General features: G+C 33.9%; 2 protein-coding genes across 3 annotated transcripts; both read left to right on the top strand.

The window, feature by feature from the left end:
• LOC133203036 (hexokinase-1-like) lies at window positions 1-9,649 on the top strand. Its single transcript, XM_061338891.1, has 12 exons — window positions 1-109; window positions 1,207-1,375; window positions 2,962-3,101; window positions 3,195-3,273; window positions 5,030-5,169; window positions 5,462-5,570; window positions 5,655-5,734; window positions 5,914-6,026; window positions 6,195-6,350; window positions 8,312-8,451; window positions 8,558-8,691; window positions 9,086-9,649. The coding sequence occupies exons 1-12, from the start codon at window positions 47-49 to the stop codon at window positions 9,161-9,163; spliced, it is 1,401 nt and encodes a 466-aa protein (XP_061194875.1). The 5' UTR covers window positions 1-46; the 3' UTR covers window positions 9,164-9,649.
• Window positions 9,650-11,399: 1,750 nt separating this feature from the next.
• On the top strand, window positions 11,400-14,573 carry LOC133202564 (coagulation factor XI-like). 2 transcript variants are annotated; one of them, XM_061338400.1, is made up of 7 exons: window positions 11,400-11,486; window positions 11,865-11,925; window positions 12,120-12,324; window positions 12,604-12,788; window positions 13,064-13,228; window positions 13,468-13,607; window positions 14,406-14,573. In XM_061338400.1, the coding sequence occupies exons 1-7, from the start codon at window positions 11,412-11,414 to the stop codon at window positions 14,565-14,567; spliced, it is 993 nt and encodes a 330-aa protein (XP_061194384.1). In that variant the 5' UTR covers window positions 11,400-11,411; the 3' UTR covers window positions 14,568-14,573. The 2 variants fall into 2 exon arrangements, with proteins under 2 accessions (XP_061194384.1, XP_061194385.1); XM_061338401.1 differs by having other exon boundaries at window positions 13,468-13,611; window positions 14,410-14,573.

The following is a 14,573-nucleotide window of genomic DNA, read 5'->3' as shown; positions in this document are numbered from 1 at the left end:
GCCATTTTTAACGAATAAAAGCATATAAAATTGCATATTATTAAAGATGGAGCCTATTAACAGTCGGATAAGAATACAGAATATAGAAGACGAGACAAAACGGAAGAAGGTAAGGACTTTATGATGAAGCTAAGGCGAGGACTCAAAATTCCTGCAAAAACGTAGTATCTAGAGAATGGTAGACAACCCCGTTATATTGACCTAGATAGGAAATACATGTTATGTTTGTAAACACTATAAATTTATGCATCGGGTTTTACGAGGACAGATAAGCAGGCTTTCTTTACGAAAAGTCCAATTATCCTCCTTTGGGTGTAGGTACATACATTTACTGGACCTCTTCAGTAAATAGTAAACCTGTATAAGACATGTTTGGAGAACTAGATTTTCTTTGCAATAATAGGACGACACTTTCTCTTTGATTCCACATTTTATTATTGATCTTCCTTAAGTGCACCCATATTTGGTTATCCATCATCCAGGTCTATAATACCTTATTTTATTTGTTAAAATGTTTATTTTTTTAATTGACCATTGTCACATTTAACGCGTGTTTTCTCTTAGGCATCTGTAAGGAAATATTTAGGCACCCATCTGATAGAAATATCCATTGTCAGAAAAATCTATTAACTGTTGTGATGATGAAATATTTAATATCTTAGTTCTTTCACTACAAATCTGGTATTTTCAGATATCCTGTACTCACAGCATTGATATTTTTTGATATCCCTTTAGATTTCGACTGACCATTTAACTCTCCCTTTTTACTTCTGAATTTCTAAATCCATTTTAAGACTGCGCAGCGTGAAAGACTAGTCTTTCCACATATCAAAACCGTATCTTTCATATGGAATCTTCAGAATTTTTTATAATGAACGCAGTTTTCAAATACATTTTCACATACATCATGTGCATCCTCATTTTCATCTTCTTGGCAGACAAACTTTTTACGCAGATTTCAGCTCAGTGTAGTGACTATGCTTACTTTAAAAGAGAATTTCTTTGAGAAGACACTAGGAAAAAGCATGGTTTTCGGTGATAAATAGAACTTTTCTAATGTGAAAAAATGAAATTAAATGATCCTTCATGTATAATGATAAACCGTATGTTGCATAACTTATTGAACGACCCTCGTTGAATTAAAATCGCTCATACATACATGTATATGTATTTAACCTTTTTCTGACCTTATCAATTGATTTGTAGATAGAAGAGATTCTTCAGCCGCTTATCCTGAATGATGCAACCATTCAAAAGTTAATGGATACTTTCGAAGACCAGATTTCTCTTGCTAATACAATGGACCCAGAAAAAAGAAAACAGTCGAATTTGCTATGGGAGTGTACTTATGTACGAAATCTTTTAAAGGGGAATGGTAAAATTACTTTGATGTCTTAAGTTAAAACATGTAGTTGGAATCGAAATAACGTTAGAGAAGTGCTTTGTGATTAAATCCAGAACGACTCATATTCTTTCGACAGACGATTTGATCTAACATCGCACAGGTTATTTAATGTATCAAAATGTATTACTCGGTAGAGAACGTTGATTACATCTATATAAATCTTTATTCTGTAGGGTACGGTCATTACATCAGGCCATCTTTATTCAATTGTTTGTTTGACCTCTCCAGACCGACTGGCTAAAAATGACCCGCCTCGAAACATTTTTTAACCTCCAGGAAACGATTTATTTTCTTTTTATTCCTAAATTTTCTCATCCTGTCAACATGTTTGTTGAAATTTTCTAGGAAAAAAAAACTTTTCCACCTTCCTACCAACCCTAGTTTTTTTTTACCCTGAGTCGGGAGAGGGCAAACAAACAGTATTTTAAAGATTGCATCGGTATAGATCTTTATTCTGTAGAGAACTTTTATTGCATCGGTATAGATCTTTATTCTGCATGTAGAGAACGGTGATTACATCGGTATAGATCTTTATTCTGTAGAGAACTTGATTACATCTATAGAAATCTTTATTCTGTAGAGAACGGTCAATACATCGGTATTGATCTTTATTCTGTAGAGAACTGTGATTACATCGGTATAGATCTTTATTCTGTAGAGAACTGTGATTACATTGGTATAGATCTTTATTCTGTAGAGAACGGTCATTACATCGGTATAAATCTTTATTCTAAAGAGAACGGTCATTACATCGGTATTGAATTTTATTCTGTAGAGAACTGTCATTACATCGGTATTACTCTTGATTCTGTAGAGAACGGGCATTAAATCGGTTTAAATCTTGTATTATTATGTAGAGAACGGTGATAACATTTGTCAAAATCTAGTGTTATTTTGCAGTGAATTTTTTTAATGGTGATTACATCGGTATTGATCTTTATTCTGTAGAGAACGGTGATTACATCGTTCTAAATCTTGTATTATTCTGAAGAGAACGGTGATTACATCGGTTTTGATCTGTATTATCCTGTAGAGAACGGTGATACATCGGTATAGACTTTTATTCTGTAGAGAACGGTGATTACATCGGTATAGACCTTTATTCTGTGGAGAACGGTGATTACATCGGTATGGACCTTTATTCTGTAAAGAACGGTGATTACACCGGTCTAGATCTTTATTCTGTAAAGTACGGTGATTATATCGATCGGTCTAAATCTTGCATTATTCTGTAGGGAACGTTGATTACGTCGGTCTAAATCTTGGATTATTTTGTAGAGAACGGTGATTACTTCGGTCTAGATCTCTGTATTATTCTGTAGGGAACGGTGATTTCATTGGTATAGATCTCTGTATTATTCTGTAGAGAAGGTGATTACTTTTTTCTGTAGAGAACTGTATTTACATTGAACTTTCTGTAAAATGCGGCGATTACTAGTACATCGGTTTAGATTTTTATTCTGTAGCGCACGGGAATTGCATCGGTCTAGTCTTTGTATTATTCTGTAGAGAACGGTTATTACATCGATCTAGATTTTTATTTTTTTATTCTGTAGAGATAGGTGATTACATCGGTCTAGATCTTGGTGGAACAAACTTCCGTGTTGTTAGAGTCGTGATGAAGGACGGGGTGGCTAACACGACCACGAAGTATTACAACTTAGACGACAAACTTCTGTCGGGCCCTTGTAAATATGTATGTATGAAGTTTTACTGGTCTCTGGAGATAGAAACTAAAATGGCCTATTTAAGATCTAGTTTACAGTGTATGATTCCTACGTTGTATTAGGTGTTTGATCATATTGCTGAAAGTTTGGAACGGTTTTTACGAGAAGAAAATATCACAAAAGCTACTCCACTGCCTGTTGGTAAGTTGTTCTCAGCAAATTCCTAACCATGGGATTTTTATGCCCCGGTAATCGAAGATTCGGGGATATAGTTTTTGCCCTGTCCATCCGTCTGTCTGTTTGTCTGCAAAAACTTTAACCGTGCCCATAACTTTTGATTGGTTGGAACTACGGCTTTCATATTTCACATGTGTATTTCTTTTGACAAGACCTTCCTTTAAGCACCAACATATTTGACCTCTTGACCTTGACCTTGGAGTTTGACCCACTTTTGCAAAAATTAACAAACTTAAACTTGGCCTTAACATTTGAACAGTTGGTGCTAGGGCTTTCATATTTCACATGTGTATTCATCGTGACAAGACCTTTCCATGGGTGTAAATATTTTTGACCTTGACTCCCGAAGGGACGATCAAAGTTTTACATAGGAATATATAGAAAAAAATCTTCTCAAGAACAGCAAAGCCATGATTGGTTATTAATTATTCGGAAGTATTCTAAGGTAGTGTAGATTCATGTTTGAAAAAAAATCATGACCCCCTGGGGATAGGGTGGGGCCACAATCGATGATTCAAGTTATGCATGTACATTTTATTTATTTATTGCAAAAGGGTAAGTTTGATTTTATTCTTATTCCCCCGTATCGAAGATTTTGCCCTGTCCGTCCGTCTTTTTGTCCGCAAAAACTTTAACCTTGCCCATAACATTTGATTGGTTGGAGCTATGACTTTCATATTTCACATGGGGATTCCTTGTGAAAAGACCTTTCTTTGGGTACCATCATATTTGACCTTGGAGTTTGACCCACTTTTGCAAAATTTTATGAGACTCTACTTGGCCTTAACTTTTGAACAGTTGGTGCTTGGGGTTTCAAACTTCACGTGTATTCCTTCTGACAAGACCTTCCTTTGGATACCGACAATTTTGACCTTTGACCTTGGAATTTGACCTACTTTTGAAAAACCTTTACCTTCGCCATTACATTTGAACAGATGGTGGCAGGGCTTTTATATTTTGCATGTGTATTTTTTATAACAAGGTCTTCCCCTGCGTACCATTAATTTTGACCCTTTGACGTTGACCTTGAAGTTTGACCCACTTTTAGAAAACATTAACTTTGATCATAACTTTTGAATGGTTAGTGCTTGGGCTTTCATATTTACCAGGTATATACATTGAGACAAGTCCTTTCTTTGGGTTACAACATTTTTGATCTCTTGACCTTGACCTTGGAGTTTGACTTTCATTTGAGAAACTTTAACCTTTGTCATAGGCTGCTATACCATTGCATCAGTGTTTCACAAACACATCTTTTATATGACTGTTTCTGAGCAGACCTGTAGGATTTCTCTATAACATTGTTTCTGAGCATTTTTTGCCCATTCAAGTTTCTGTTCGCAATTATTAATTCCTAATTCAATTGTTATAAGTAATAAAATTCTTAGACATGTTGGTTTGATATCAAATACTTTTTAAAATTAATTGTTTAAGATTATAAAATATTTGTTCAATGTTTGATATTCTAAACTCCTTATTTATTTAGCTGTAAAATGTGCCCTAAGTGAGGAGAATAACTTTGATATCATTTTCACGGCCATGACCGAAAAAATTCTATGGATATATTATACTGTGTACATGTACATGTACTAAATTTCAGAATATACATACTGCCATTATTTGCACATCATCTAAAATACGGTTAAGATTTTTTAACGTACAATAAAAGAATTCATAAAATATTTTGCCAGCATCTGCGAGTAATTATTTTTTTTTACAGGTTTCACCTTTTCCTTTCCTTCTGACCAGAAGTCTTTAAAACACAGCATCCTTCTAACATGGACCAAATCTTTCAAATGTCCGGATGGACCAGGGATGGATGCTTGTGTTTTATTGGAAGAAGCTATTGCTAGGAGAAAGGTAAAATGTTAAGAAAATTCCTTTTCTAAAAGAATTATTGTATGGGGACACAAGAATAGAGTGAAAGAAATATTTAGTAAACTCTGCCAGGATATGTTCGTTGTTTATTTTCATACTAAGTAATTGCCTGTTAAGTTATTGTGCTTATGTTGTTAGCAAATCAGTGTTTTGAAAAGACAGTTTGTTATCATTGGACCTTTCTTCTAATTTTTACATATCTCAGGAAAAGGTAAAAACAGAATCGGATTAAATCTTTATCAAGAGTGGCATTCCTGACAAATTTATTTTACAGGATAGTATGCCAGTTGAGCTGGATGTGATGGCAAGAATCAGTGATACTACTGGGGCATTAATGGCAGGAAACTACGTGGACAAAAATTGTCGAATTGGAGTGATTCTTGGTATGTTAACTTTCACCTGAAAAGTGCTTGTACCTGTATAAACAGTTTGTTCATGGATTAGATTTTATTTTGTTTGATTTTTAGGGACTGGTTCAAATGCCTGTTTTGTGGAACATCTGGAAAACTATAACAAATTCAAATCCACTGATCCAAATACAAACCAGGTACATTTGGCAATATTTTATTTATCATATTTCTTGAATCATATTTCTTGAGGAAATAAATTTACATTATTATTATTATTATTATTATTATTATTATTATTATTATTATTATATGTGAAATCAACTCTTTTCTATACACAAGTACAATGGAGGTTCAGTTTCTTTTATATTATTTGTAGATTTTGGTTAATGTGGAATGGGGAGCATTTGGTGACAATGGTTGCTTAGATTTTTGTAGAAATGAATTTGAAAAAGAAGTGGATATGCATTCAAATCATCCTCACTCATATACGTGAGTATTGTTATCCCCAAGGTTAATTCTCTTCATGTTCTTCATTTCAAAGTGTCGTATTTTAATTTTTTTTTCCAAGTAAGTTAAAAAGTGTGATCCGAGTGCATTTTGTCCCTTGTGAACTCATTATTAAGCTGCTGGTCTTATGACTTTCTGTTTCTAATTCAGATTTGAGAAATCATTTGGAGGGTTGTACCTAGGGGAGCAGGTGCGATTGCCTCTCATCAAGCTAATAGAGGGAGGGTGTCTATTTAATGGAAAGTCCTCCCCAGAGCTGATGAAAAGATGGGGGTTTACCACCTCCAATGTCACTTCAATTGAAGAGTAATTACTGTAAATCACATTTTATTCGTGAGAAATCCTTTTTTCTTTTGCAATTAAGCAAGTCCATTTTAGGGCCCCGCAAGGATTAGCGGGTGCCCTATAGTAATCACTCTGTCTGTCTGTCTGTCTGTAATTCTTCCGTCCACAAATTTTATGTTTTTTTCTAATAACTTTTTTTTAGGGTTGACCAATTAACTTCAAATTTTGTATGTTTGTTGAATAGGCAGTTAGACATATTTTGATGCTAAGTTTGGTTCTCTATGTCATCCGGTTTGGAGCTGGGGTCATGGGGTAGATTCCTTAACTTTATATAAGAGTGAATGGGCAAAGAGATATAACTGCTGAGAATGTTCCTATTGTAAACTAGGAAAGGCTGCAATGAGTCTCTTGGGATTAATTAACTTTCCTCTTGAAGAAAATCCAAAGCAATATTTTTATCTGCCACATTGAGATTAGTTAACACTTCTGTCTGCAAATGAAGTTTGTTTTGAAGTTAAGGTCAATTCTGAATGATGTTTACATTCTCTGAAATGTGGATTTAAATAATGTTCATACTTTATTTTGGTAAAATACACAATGAGTTATGATTTTATTGAATTCTAAAAACAAGATATAGATAAAGATATCTTTTTTATTATTATTTTATTTTTTTTATTTTTTCTTTCTTTTTTTCTGCCTTATGTAAATTCAAATACACTATTTATTTTAACAGGTATTCAGATAATGACCTCATTCTATCATTACTGAAAAAGTTCTTATTGTAAACTTAGAAGAAAAGGTTGAGAGAGCAGTACCGGGGTATAATTAATCCTCTGGGTTTGATTATGTTGCTGCTTGCAGAAAATTTTAGAGGGCTTTCTTTCTTTCACTTTAAGTTTGATAAACAACTTTGTCTGCAACTGATGTTTGTTTTGAAGTTAAGGTCAAGCCTGGGTGATATTTGCATTCACTGAAGGCTGGCATTTCAGAAAACACATGCTTCATTCTTCTTTAAATACACATTTAATTGAGTTATTACAGATATGATGTTTTTTACTGCCTTATGGACAAGGACACTATTTACAGGTTGTTAGATATTTCGCAGTTGCTGTTGCTTATTCTTTTTCATATATTTTTAAATTTTTGTAATCAAGTAAACTTCTCATCTCCTAATCTGCACCCTTATATTTCTACCCCTCGGCGGGGCCCTTGCTGACTGGTCAGATTTCGCAAAAAATGAATTCTCATGTATTTTTGTATTATATATTAAAAAAGTTAATATAGAACAAATATAAAAACTGTTTGGCTTATAAATACCACACACGTATCTCACGATAAAAAGGTTTCGCAAAAATTACATCTACAGTATTTATCATGGTGTGTGTGTGTGTGTGTGAGAGAGAGAGAGAGATCTTAGAGAGATCTTATTTCATATACAAGTATATTAAGATCTGACGACAAGTTCCTCGAATATCTGATTTTGTATCTCTTTGTACTATACCAAAAAATATCATTATTGGTTTTTTTTTTATAACATCAAAAATTGGGAAATCAGCAATTCAATATATTTCCAATAGATAATATATCCTCTAGTATCTTGCAGAAATGCCCGGTAAGGTCCCCTATTTTTTGTGAGGAAACTTCTTAAAGTAGCAATATTTTAATCACAGAGTCTTGAGAAAAAATTATATTTTTGAAGAACGTGTCTCTGACCTTAATTAAAAAAAGTTTATCGAAATAAAGGCTGGCCGCCAGAATATCACATTTAAAAATGTGCTTTCATACAGAATTTGCATGAAAAATTATATTTTGCCTTCAGTGTTTTACAGGACTACTGTATGAATACTATTTTATAAATTACATCTAATATTATCAGGGATATTCTAGAATGCAAAGGAAAAACATTGCCGAAGAATGTTAATCTAACCAGAGTGTAAAAAAAATAATGGCATACAATAAGTATAATTGTATTTATATTTCAGAGATAATGAGACTTCGGAGAGAACATGGTCAGTCCTTCAGGCCTTTGGTTTGGCAGACATTGCAACAGAGGAGGATGTGTCACTTGTGAGAGAAGTCTGTGCCATAGTGTCGGAGAGGGGGGCCAAAATAGTGGCAGCTGGTAAGAAAGTGCTCATTAATTAAAGGTTATAGAGTTTATAAAATATTTGACAATATACATTGATATATGTAATCCGTAATTAAATATCCTTCCCATTTTCCTCCAGTATTAGCCGTTCTTTTGAACCACATACACTTGCCTGAAGTCACAATAGCTTTCGATGGATCTTTATATGAGAAGCACCCAAAGTACAGGGTCCATATAGCAGATCTATTAGCAAACCTAGTCCCAACTACAAAGGTAAATATTAATACATGTTTGTTAGTCAAAAGCACCAAATATGCTTCATTTATATTTGCCCTTTACCTATATTGGTCTGTAGCACAATTACAGAGACAATGTTAGTATAAGTTTTATGAAATAAATTATAAAATATACATTGGTCTTAATGATTAAGAGAAAACTAATGGTGATTTGTCTGGTACAATTCTTCATTAAGCTCATCTTCGCTAGCCAAGAGTTTCTGATCCGCTACTCTTCACACCCTTGGGTTTGTTAGAAGAGTAGTGGATCAGAAACCCTTGGCTCGCGAAAATGCATTAAGCGAAGTAACGTGAATTTGGAAAACAAGCGAAATACATATGAAATCTGTTTACATATTTTAAAACCACTTCATCTTCTTTTTCTTCTCCAGACAAAGTTAATTTTGGTTAAGGACGGAAGTGGACAGGGGGCAGCATTTGTGGCCGCTGTAGAATACAAACAGCCTTAAACCAAATAAGGAAATACACATGTACTCGTCAATCACTGGAAAGATACAACTTTAGGAAACAAATGTTGATGACAGTGGAACAACTGCTCTGAGAATGGTTTAAGAGGCAACAACCAAAATGTCAGTGAATGCTGATGAAGGCAATAAAATATATCATAATGACTATGATTAATGTCAGAGAAGCCGAACAAATAAGAAAAATGTTAACATTGGTACTGAACTCTGTAATCCATTAAAAAGAAATATGTCAAAAAATCCAGCATTTTCTTTGATTTTATTGTAAAAGATATACCTTCATTTGTATGTATGAATTGTATGAATGACTACCTTTATTCCAAAAACAGTCATGTGCTTGTGTATGGGGAACATTTTCCTACTCGATTCAAATTAAGAGTGACCGTGTCATAAGTGCCTCAATATAATGACCCCACTTTTCATGTAGAATATGTTTGAAATAAAGAGTGAAGTTTCCAAGTTCCACTAAAACATTTGTTTTTCTATCTGAACTCATATGATGCCTGAACTCTATTAAAACTCGGTAACGTTTCCACTTAACACACGAAAGAGTAGAAAAATGGGTATTGTACAATGAAAGTGAAACGGAATAGATGAATATCAAAGATTTGATCTGCTTGATTTCCTTGAAAAAAAATGTATTCTCTCTTAGTGTCATCCAAAAATAAAAATGAAGCAAAAAAAAAAAAGTTAATGCAAAATCCTCCGGCTTCTCACCCTTTCATATAAATAGGAAAGGACTTTTCGAAGCTATGAGCGTATAGGTAGGTCTATACACAAATGGAATTATGTTAAAAGTTATCTGCCAATTCCTTTACTTATGTTAAGGAATATGTTCAAACCATCCAGCCTCTAAAAATACCTTAGTTTGCAAGGATGAGCTAAAATAAGAATCAACCACCATAGCTACAATCTAGACCGCTGGACTGAAATGGAGAAAAAGGTGACACACAATCATATTAGTGTTCTGCAACAAACAATTGACATGTGTAATACTCTCTTGATTAAATCATTTTTTTAACCTTGGTCACAATATCTGCGCACTGATTTGAAATTTTAATGCTCCAAACTGTAGATTTCTTTTAAAAAGCCTTTCTAAACGAGTCACTCTGAGTAAATGAACTAAGACTTTGAATTGCATAAAAATGAGTCATTTTTACAGCAAAGTGTTTATGGGTTTGTCCGTAAAATATGTGTCCTGAATATTAAGTATTCACCATATCAAAACATCTAGGCTTCGGAAACATTATGTTAATGTGTAAGACCAAGAGCTCTTCAGACCCAGTATGACCATTTCATTGTTTTAAGTGCCACGAAACAGATTCAAGCAAGGAAATGTATTATTCGGAATCTGCTTAGAAACGCTACATATATAACTTGAATATTTTGACTCAATAGTGTGAAACGTACCGTCTCAACAGCTAGGACCTTTCTAAACATGTTACGTGTAATGCTTCCTAAATGAAACAGAGAAGTGCCAAAACACAGGAAAGCAGATGGAATATAGACGGTGACAGAATGTCATCTTTTGCGAAACATTGACTTCGCAGACAAGAGATGTTAGGAGACTAGGTAAATATGTGTTGTTTCATTAGAACAATGCAAAACATTACTTATAAGGGGAAGTTCCAGATACTTTTCATAGATGAGGAATAGGGATTTCTAAGGTAAAATTATGAAGTTAATTCCTGGTATTTGCACTTTAGGCAGTAAACAACACCAGAACCCTTACCCAAAAAGTAGCAACTTCAATGCACTTTTTAACAGATCTCTGGTTCTTTTGCTTTTGGGTTTTTGAGTGAAAGGAACTCAGCAGTTATGCATATTAACATGCATACAGACCAATGGACTTAATGTCGCAGTTCTAATAACACTTTTGCTTGTAATTTATTCGCATGTCTGAACAACTTGAAATATTTTACTGCCGCTTTTTACTTATTTTCTTGGAATCAACCTAATGACACGCAATTTCCAATCCTTGTTATCTGGAAAACAAATAAAAACTAGAAACTTTTGCTCCTTCATTGTCACAGGATAACAAAGACATTGTTTTTACTGAAAGGACCATAGATTATACAGTGTTGACACGTGACAATTGTTTCGGTTGTTATTGTTGGGTAAGACGAGAAGCTGACACGTGAAATAAATTTTAAAAAAATTATTTCACATTCAACGGAAAATTAATTTGCCATATTTTTCTTGTGTAATCTAAGATCCGCCTACGAACTTGTAGATGATGCATGAACGTCCTCTTCGCCTGTCAAAGTCCGACCATTTACCTCATCAGATAATACAGACAGAATCACAGGTAAGAAAAATACTTCTCTGTCAAAATTCAGCATGTAATTGTTATTGACGTTTACAATAGTATAAACATTAATGCTGAAAATAAACGTTTGTTAAACCAAAGGTTTGACATTTGTAGTGCATGTACATGTATATGTTAGTTTTACAGGTAACCATTTAAGGAAATTTGAAGCGTTGTACATTTTATTTGGTTGTCTCTCTAAAACATTTATTTTCACGCCTATAAAACAAAGACGTCTGGACAGTTTTGTTTTTACCGCTAATTTTTTATTGATATGATATACTAGTAAGGCTAAATATAAAATATAGTTTTGATGAAAATTGCAATATTATGATTTTTGCAGATTTTTAAAAAAATGTTTCTGATCAATTATTTAAGGACAAGATGATAAATCGGGTGATTATCTTCACGGTCCTCTATGTATTGCTGATTAATCCAGGTACAATATTTGAATAACAAATTCCAGTAAAGTTACACACTAAATAAGATATATCTATAATTCATGAATTTTTATTTTGAATCTGTTTTTTTTTATACTTATATATAATAAAGTTTATACAAATAATAATTGATCAGTTTGAAAAACAGTCTATGCAGATAAGAAATGTAATAATTAGTCATTTCTGTGATTAGCGGAAGCTCTGTCAAGACAACGACGGGTAATTGGTGGAAAAGTGGCGGGAGATGGGGAATGGCCGTGGTTGGTCAGTTTGCATGGGAAAATTGTTACCAAAAGACTGTTTGGTTTTATTCCTATTGCTCACAAACATTTGGTGTGTGGAGGATCCGTCTTAAATGACCGATGGATACTTACAGCTGCACATTGTTTTTACGATAGGTCAGATCACTCTTAATAATTCAAAATAGTTCAAAATATAGTGTTTCCTAACTGGAAGAGCACTCAGTTTAAATTCATTTACTTTATTTTACACAACTACCGAGTTACTGAAAGTTATAATCTTGTTTCATCATGTTAATGAATTTATTACTTTAAAAAGACCTTTCAATACACAGTCGTATCTTTGAGTGTAAATGAGAATAATGGTAGGATGCCTTTATATTAGTCTAGATCAAATACCGGAAGTGGTATTTCGGTTTTCCTATTTTTATATTGTAGGAATGGTGGGTCAGAAAAACGCAAGGCATCGAACTGGGAGGCAAAATTAGCGTCTGCCTCTTTAAAATCAAACCCAATAGAAAAGATTAAAAATTTCCTGGGGAAGTTGTTTGATAAAGAATCTTGGAGATACTGGGAAGTGGACGTGGAACGCATTGTACTTCATCCTCTGTATAATGGCCAAAGTAAGACCCAGAGCTGGTGAGATTATACAGTGATGTAAAGGTTTAGTAATTACATTATAAAAAATACATTTTAAATCAAGTTGCTTTAGATAATCTCAGTATGTTCTACCTGAAATATTATAATATGCGAAAATGGTCCATTGTTAAATAGATGGATATTAGTTTAAAAAGAATTCACGAAATGCATGAAAAAGCAAATGACTCGGCAGGCAATTAAAACAATATAAGTATTCAATTTTGCATTAAAATTAAATTGATTGCCTTTTAATTTGTAGATTTTTGGGAACATGACATAGCTTTAGTGCGTCTTTCCCGGAGTGTCCCATCTGGACCTTCGTACGACAACATCAAACGGGTCCCATTGCCATCTGCTGATAATGCGTCATTTCCGGGCATTGGAGATGACTGTGTCATGAAGGGATGGGGTTGCAGATCTGGAGGTTAATGTTTCTTTTAGGACTGTAGATATCCCATTAATACTTATAATCTTCATGAAAAGGCATATGACAACTTGTACTTTACTCAACCCTCACTTAAAGTTGTTTTTGTTATGTAAAGATATGTTATCGCAGTGTACTTGAATCTCTTACAAAATTAAACTAAGGTAATATTTGTGATTATATAAGAAATATCTCTGTTTACTGGACATTTTTTTTAATTTGTTTTCTCTTCTTTATAGGTGCTAAGTTGTCCTTCAACGCACACAGCGTTTCCCTTCCGATTTTTGACAAAAAATCATGTGCGCAAATTTACGGAACAAGGGATATAGGGAAAAGAATATGTGCAGGTTTTCTAAGCAATGGCAAAGGCATTTGCAAGGCATGTAGAGAAAATTACAAATAAAATGTATTCAGGAAATCTTAATGATTGATAACAAGATATATTTTATAATGAAATAGGTGAAGACAACGAACAGTGATCGATCTCAAAAAACCTACAAATAATACAAATCTGTGAATAGAGCATAAAACACGGACCCTCTGGAAATTCCAGAGGTGGGATCAGGTGCCTAGGAGGAGTATGCATCCCCTGTCGACCCGTCATACCCGCCGTGTGCCCTATGTATAGATCAGGTAGACGGAGTAATACGTAATCAAATTTAGTATAAAACAAAGGCGTGTCAATTGGTATGAAATATGTCAGACAAAATATGACCCAATGATAGGCTGTTATTGCTAACAAGGTCATTATAACGAACATAGGCTTTTCGAAATGCTGACTTTAAACGAGGTTGTTAAAATATCTTACACATCAACTTATTTTTCAGTGGCCTACATCGGTTTAAAAATTGTTCGTACTCAGAAGATACTCTTAAGTATCGAATAAGTTGGGAGACAGAAAAACTTTATGCAGGTGCTAGTGGAATATTACTGCATAAATAAGGAAAGTTGAGTGAATGGAAAGGCTGAAGTCATCTCGCTTAGTTGTTAGTTGGTCCTTATCGTCTATATATAACATGAATGTCGTATCCTATACCAAGGTACCCAGTGTTAATTTTCTAGCCTTGTAATAGAAATTTATGCTATTATGATAAGGGTATTGAGATAAATATTTTCTTGATTTTTATGAATATTTGTTGTTTAATGCCATTTTTAATCACAGTCATTTGCATTCTAGGGAGATAGTGGTGGTCCGTTAACGTGTAGGGACAAAGATAACCAATGGATACAAGTGGGCGTGGCTTCATTTTCTAGCCGGGATAAACCCGGAAGTTATCCCGCTGTGTTTACACGTGTGTCGGCGTATTTGGACTGGATAAACAAAACAATAAAGGGATAAAGTTTC

This window comes from Saccostrea echinata, unplaced genomic scaffold, assembly GCF_033153115.1.
Source record: "Saccostrea echinata isolate AGI-Se365-2 ecotype Australia unplaced genomic scaffold, CSIRO_AGI_Sech_v1 ptg000047l, whole genome shotgun sequence".
Lineage (NCBI taxonomy): Eukaryota > Metazoa > Mollusca > Bivalvia > Ostreida > Ostreidae > Saccostrea > Saccostrea echinata.
The sequence above is the reverse complement of the archived record's forward strand: the minus strand, read 5'-3'. Positions and strand labels throughout refer to the sequence as shown.

Bases quoted from the DNA above. Each gene is read 5' to 3' on its own strand.
- LOC133203036 (XM_061338891.1), top strand. From the start codon at position 47: ATGGAGCCTATTAACAGTCGGATAAGAATACAGAATATAGAAGACGAG. The intron at 5,735-5,913 runs GTACATTTGGCA...TATTATTTGTAG, and splicing joins CTGATCCAAATACAAACCAG to ATTTTGGTTAATGTGGAATG. The intron at 8,452-8,557 runs GTAAGAAAGTGC...ATTTTCCTCCAG, and splicing joins GGCCAAAATAGTGGCAGCTG to TATTAGCCGTTCTTTTGAAC.
- LOC133202564 (XM_061338400.1), top strand. From the start codon at position 11,412: ATGATGCATGAACGTCCTCTTCGCCTGTCAAAGTCCGACCATTTACCT. The intron at 11,487-11,864 runs GTAAGAAAAATA...CAATTATTTAAG, and splicing joins TAATACAGACAGAATCACAG to GACAAGATGATAAATCGGGT. The intron at 12,789-13,063 runs GTAAGACCCAGA...TTTAATTTGTAG, and splicing joins TCCTCTGTATAATGGCCAAA to ATTTTTGGGAACATGACATA.